General features: G+C 54.0%; 1 protein-coding gene across 1 annotated transcript; it reads right to left on the bottom strand.

The window, feature by feature from the left end:
- Positions 1-835: 835 nt before the first annotated feature.
- On the bottom strand, positions 836-4,336 carry LOC112464078. The gene has a single exon (XM_025030869.1). The coding sequence runs from the start codon at positions 4,334-4,336 to the stop codon at positions 836-838; it is 3,501 nt and encodes a 1,166-aa protein (XP_024886637.1).
- Positions 4,337-4,500: the final 164 nt, after the last annotated feature.

Here is a 4,500-nt window from a genome sequence, read left to right as displayed (position 1 = left end):
GCGCGCGGAAGGGGAGACTCGCACGTGAGGCAGTTGTCCCATTATCGGAGTGGGAACTGCCGCCTTTTCGCGGGCGCATATTACGCATCGGTGAATTACGGCCTTTACTATATTTCGCGCGCGCAAAATCCACACGTCCCGGCGTAATGTAGCGAGTGTGAGCTGCGTGCCGGCGTGAAGCGACCTTATATGCGCGTGCTGAACTAGCAAAAGGACCAGAGGGTGAGAGGAGAGTATGATGGGGTGTTTCGCGGCTAGCGGTAGCGGAGCGTGGGCTAACCGCCCGCCTACGCGAATTAATTTGTCTTCCCCGATAAAGGGATTGAGCGATCTGAGTGCGCTTTTCGACGAGATCGTCTTTTGGCTCAAGAGCGCTTCTTGTTCACCGGGAAATTCTTCCTCTTGGATTCGTCTGAGCCAAAAGTCTCGTGCCACTCGGCACTCAGCCGCGGAGAGAGCGAGCGGACTCGCCTCGTTGTCGTTAGTTTTGATACGGCGAGTTCGAGATGCGAACCGAAGGATATAAGCGGTGACTCGAATTAATTTCGGCCACGACGAGTATCGCGCCGCTAAATCCCACTTTTCGACCGGCTTTACTATGTGCGCGGTGACGCGCGAATTTTGTTCGAGTGTCGTATCGTGAGACGACGGTTCACGTTGAGTGGGCCACTCAATCGTAGGACGTCTCAGCCACGAAGGCCCCTGCCACCACAAATGGTGGGACGCGAGATGGCATCCAAGAATGCCGCGAGAAGCGCAGTCGGCCGGATTATCTTCGGTTGGCACGTGTCTCCAGGTAGCGAACGGGACGCGGGATTGTATCTCGGAGACGCGATTAGCAACGAAAGTTTTCCACTTTGAAGGGTGCTGAGTCACCCATGCTAGCACGACGAGGGCGTCCGTCCAGCAGAAGCAAGGTAGTCAGTTGTAGCGATGATCGCACGAATTCTAACAACCGAGCCAATAGAACGGCAGCAGATAATTCCAACCGAGGAATACTTAAAGATTTGATCGGAGCGACTTTTGACTTGGCGATGAGCAGCCTGGAAGTGGTCTCGCCTGTAACGGAGGTGATGCGAATATAAACTGCGGCCGCGAACGCGGTGGTGGAGGCATCGCAGAAGCCGTGAAGTTCGCAGTTCGCCGTGTCGGAACCGTATCGTACCCAACGGTCTACGTGAAGACCATTGATCGTCGCCAGGGATGCGTGAGTCGTCTTCCACTGCGCGAGAAGATCGTCCGCGATGGCTTCGTCCCAGTCCACTTTTGCCTGCCAGAGTTGTTGCAAAAAGATCTTTGCGTTTACTGTCACGGGCGTGACCCACCCTAGCGGATCAAAGATTTTCGCTACCAAGGATAGAATGGATCTTTTGGTCTTTGGAATGGACGGAGGGAGCGAAACGTCGAATTGGAACACGTCGAGGGCAGGCTTCCAGCTTATTCCGAGCACTTTCAGTTGCTCATCGGCTTGCAATGTTTTCGAACACGCTAATCCGTGATTTTCGACGTCAATGTCGGCCAGAAGTTGCGGAGAGTTGCTTGCCCACTTACGTAATTCGAACCGCCCCCGACTTAGTAACGCGCATACTTGATCGCGCGTCTGACGAAGTAGCAGTATGTCGTCCGCTCCGAAGAGAAAGTCGTCTATATACCGGCCCTTTCGAATCACCGGAACCGCCAACGGAAATGAGCCTCCCTCGTCCCGAACTAGTTGTTCCAGAACGCGAAGCGCATCATGAGGAGCGTTAACCGTTCCGTACGTTAGGACTAACAGAATGAACGCGATGATGGTTCGAGATTCGCGATCGAACCATAGGATTCGTTGATAGTTGACGTCACGAGGATCAATTTCGATTTGACGATACATTTTTGTAATGTCGGCGGAGTACACGTATCGAGGTAGCATCCATCTTAGTAGAATGGCAGCTAAGTCGGTCTGCAACTTTTGCCCGGTTAGCAAGTGGTCATTCAGCGACGTGCCGTTGCTCGTCGGATTCGACGCATTAAAAACGACCCGTAGCCGAGTGGTGGTGCTACTTTCGCGAATCACGGGGTGATGCGGAATGTAAACGCGTTGAGACGACGTGTCTGCGTCGTGCGGTACACGTTTCATATGCCCGAGTCGCTCGTACTCCTCCATAAAGGCGCGATATTCCGTCGCTACTCTCTCATCGGCGTTTAGTCTCCGTTCAAGACCTCTCAACTGTCGCTCGGCTGAGTGATAAGAATTACCGATCTCGATTGGGGGACCGGTTTTGAACGGAAAGCGAATCACGTATCGTCCGTCGGAGCGTCGCCAATGAGTGGCGAGGAAGTGATCTTCGCATTGTTGCTCCTCTGGACTCAGTGGAATGACGCGAGGGATTTCTTCGATTTCCCAGAAGCGTCGGAGTTCCTCGTCGAGAGACGGGGTATTAGAACAGTGCTGAGCCGTGACTGTTCGAGGACGAGCTTGTGGGTCAGCCGCGGGGCCGGACAGCACCCAACCGAGAACGGTATTCTGCGCGAGGGGTTGACCGCGGGAGCCCTTTCGAATGCCGTCGAGCAGCAAATCGCCGTACAGGTCGGCACCGATGAGTATGTCAATGGGGTCCGAGTTCGTAGGATCCGGATCCGCGAGCGCGAGATCGGCTACATGGCTCCATTGGACGGGCGACGTTACGGGCGACGGAGTGTATTTCGTTAAGCTTGTCATGACAGACGCAGTGGTCTTGAACGCGAGGGAAGTTTGGCCGATCGGCGAGATCTGAATTTCGGCCGCGTATCGACATGTTCCGGCGTCGACGCCTCCGATTGCGGAGATCGAGACGGGCATTCTAACGCGACGCAATCTTAAGCCTTGCCTCAATCGTTCGGTGATAAAGGTCATTTCTGATCCTTGATCGAGAAGCGCTCGAACGACGCGAGTGCGACCGTTCGGAGATTCGGAGGGGAACCCGACTCTTACCCTTGCCGTCGCGAGCAACACGGGAGGCATCGACGACACTTTCGCGCTCGAGAATAATGTCGTGATGGGCGCGGCATCGTGGATCGATGCGGTCGCGACAGAAGTAGTTTCCGCGGCAGGCGTATCTTTCGCGGTAAAGGTATCTTTCGTGGAAGAAGGGTCCGAGTCGACGTACAACATCGAATGATGTCTTTTGCGACATGTTCGGCACGAATATTTGCTTTGACATAGCTGTACGGCGTGTTTGTCGCTTAGGCAATTTACACAGCGATTCGCCTTTTTCACAGCTTCCAATCGTTGACTCGGATTCTTCTTCAGAAAGACTTGACATTTGTGTAGAAAGTGAGATGCTTTACAAAGCGGACACGAAATTGAAGAAGCTCCCGATGCTGTAGCGCTGGTCGCCTTCTGCGCGCGAGCTTGTTTGTCTACATTCGCGGGATGCAATTCTTCGAACGCGCGAGCACGAGAATCGAGGAATCGGTCGAGTTCGCTGAACGTTGGGATTCGCGCGTCATCCCCGCCTTTCAGTTTCCACGCTTTCCTAGTGGCGGGATCAAGCTTTTGCGTGACGCTATACATCAGCATGTCGCTGAGAATGTCGGATTCGGATCGATCTAAATTCTTCAGCGACGTGATTGCGCGATTTGCTTTATCCCGAAGCTCGCTGAGTTCGCTCGCTGATTCGCGGGAAACGCTCGGCAGATTATATAACGCGGATACATGCATCTCGACTAATCGGCGCTTATTTTCGTACCTCGACTCAAGGGCCTTCCACGCAAGTTCAAAGTTATCCGCGGTTACTGGGATGCTTCGAATAGATTCAAGCGCCCGCCCGGCGAGGCTTGATGAGAGAAAATGCATTCGCGCGAATGCAGAAAGTTCGGGATTTTTAATGATGAGGGACGTAAAGCGATCGCGGAACGTCTCCCATTCTTCATATTTCCCTGAGAATGGCGGAATGTTGATGGGCGGCAGATGCGCCAGTGAGAATGAGGAGGCAGGCGGCCCATGACTGCACGCGGCGCCCGGAGCCTGGTTCGCTGTCAGAGGCGGCGGCGTTGGCGCGAGTGCCTCCAGAGATTCGGCCATGTAATCCAACGTCGTCAAGTGGATGTCCTCGGCCTGATCGAACAGTTCGCTTTGAAAATAGTCGAACGTGCTTCTCTTCGCTTCCGGAATAACTTGCAAGAGGGCCGAGTGCACGCGAACGCATTGCGTCCAGACTTTTTTGGAGCTAGCGATTCGCGCTCGGACCTTTGCAGCGGTGTAATTATTCCTTCCGAGTTTTTTGAAGTTATCGAGCGCTCGTGTGATGGAGTGCATCAACACCTGCTGTTGAGCCAGGAGGTCGTTGATGGTAGCTGAGACTTCCGGCACGGCAGTCATGTTAACGGCTGAAGGGCTGCGCTGAATATCTCGATCCGGCTCGAAGGACCAATTTATGTTCGGGCGCGTAATAAACGCGTCGAACGAATCGCCGAATCCGTTCCGCGAGAACGCGAAATAATTGCGAGTGGCTTCGTTCAGCCCTTTAACTATGAGACGACCGG

This window comes from Temnothorax curvispinosus, unplaced genomic scaffold (genome assembly GCF_003070985.1).
Source record: "Temnothorax curvispinosus isolate PA1 unplaced genomic scaffold, ASM307098v1 QBEX01013861.1, whole genome shotgun sequence".
NCBI lineage: Eukaryota > Metazoa > Arthropoda > Insecta > Hymenoptera > Formicidae > Temnothorax > Temnothorax curvispinosus.
This window is presented reverse-complemented; position numbering and strand designations above follow the sequence as displayed.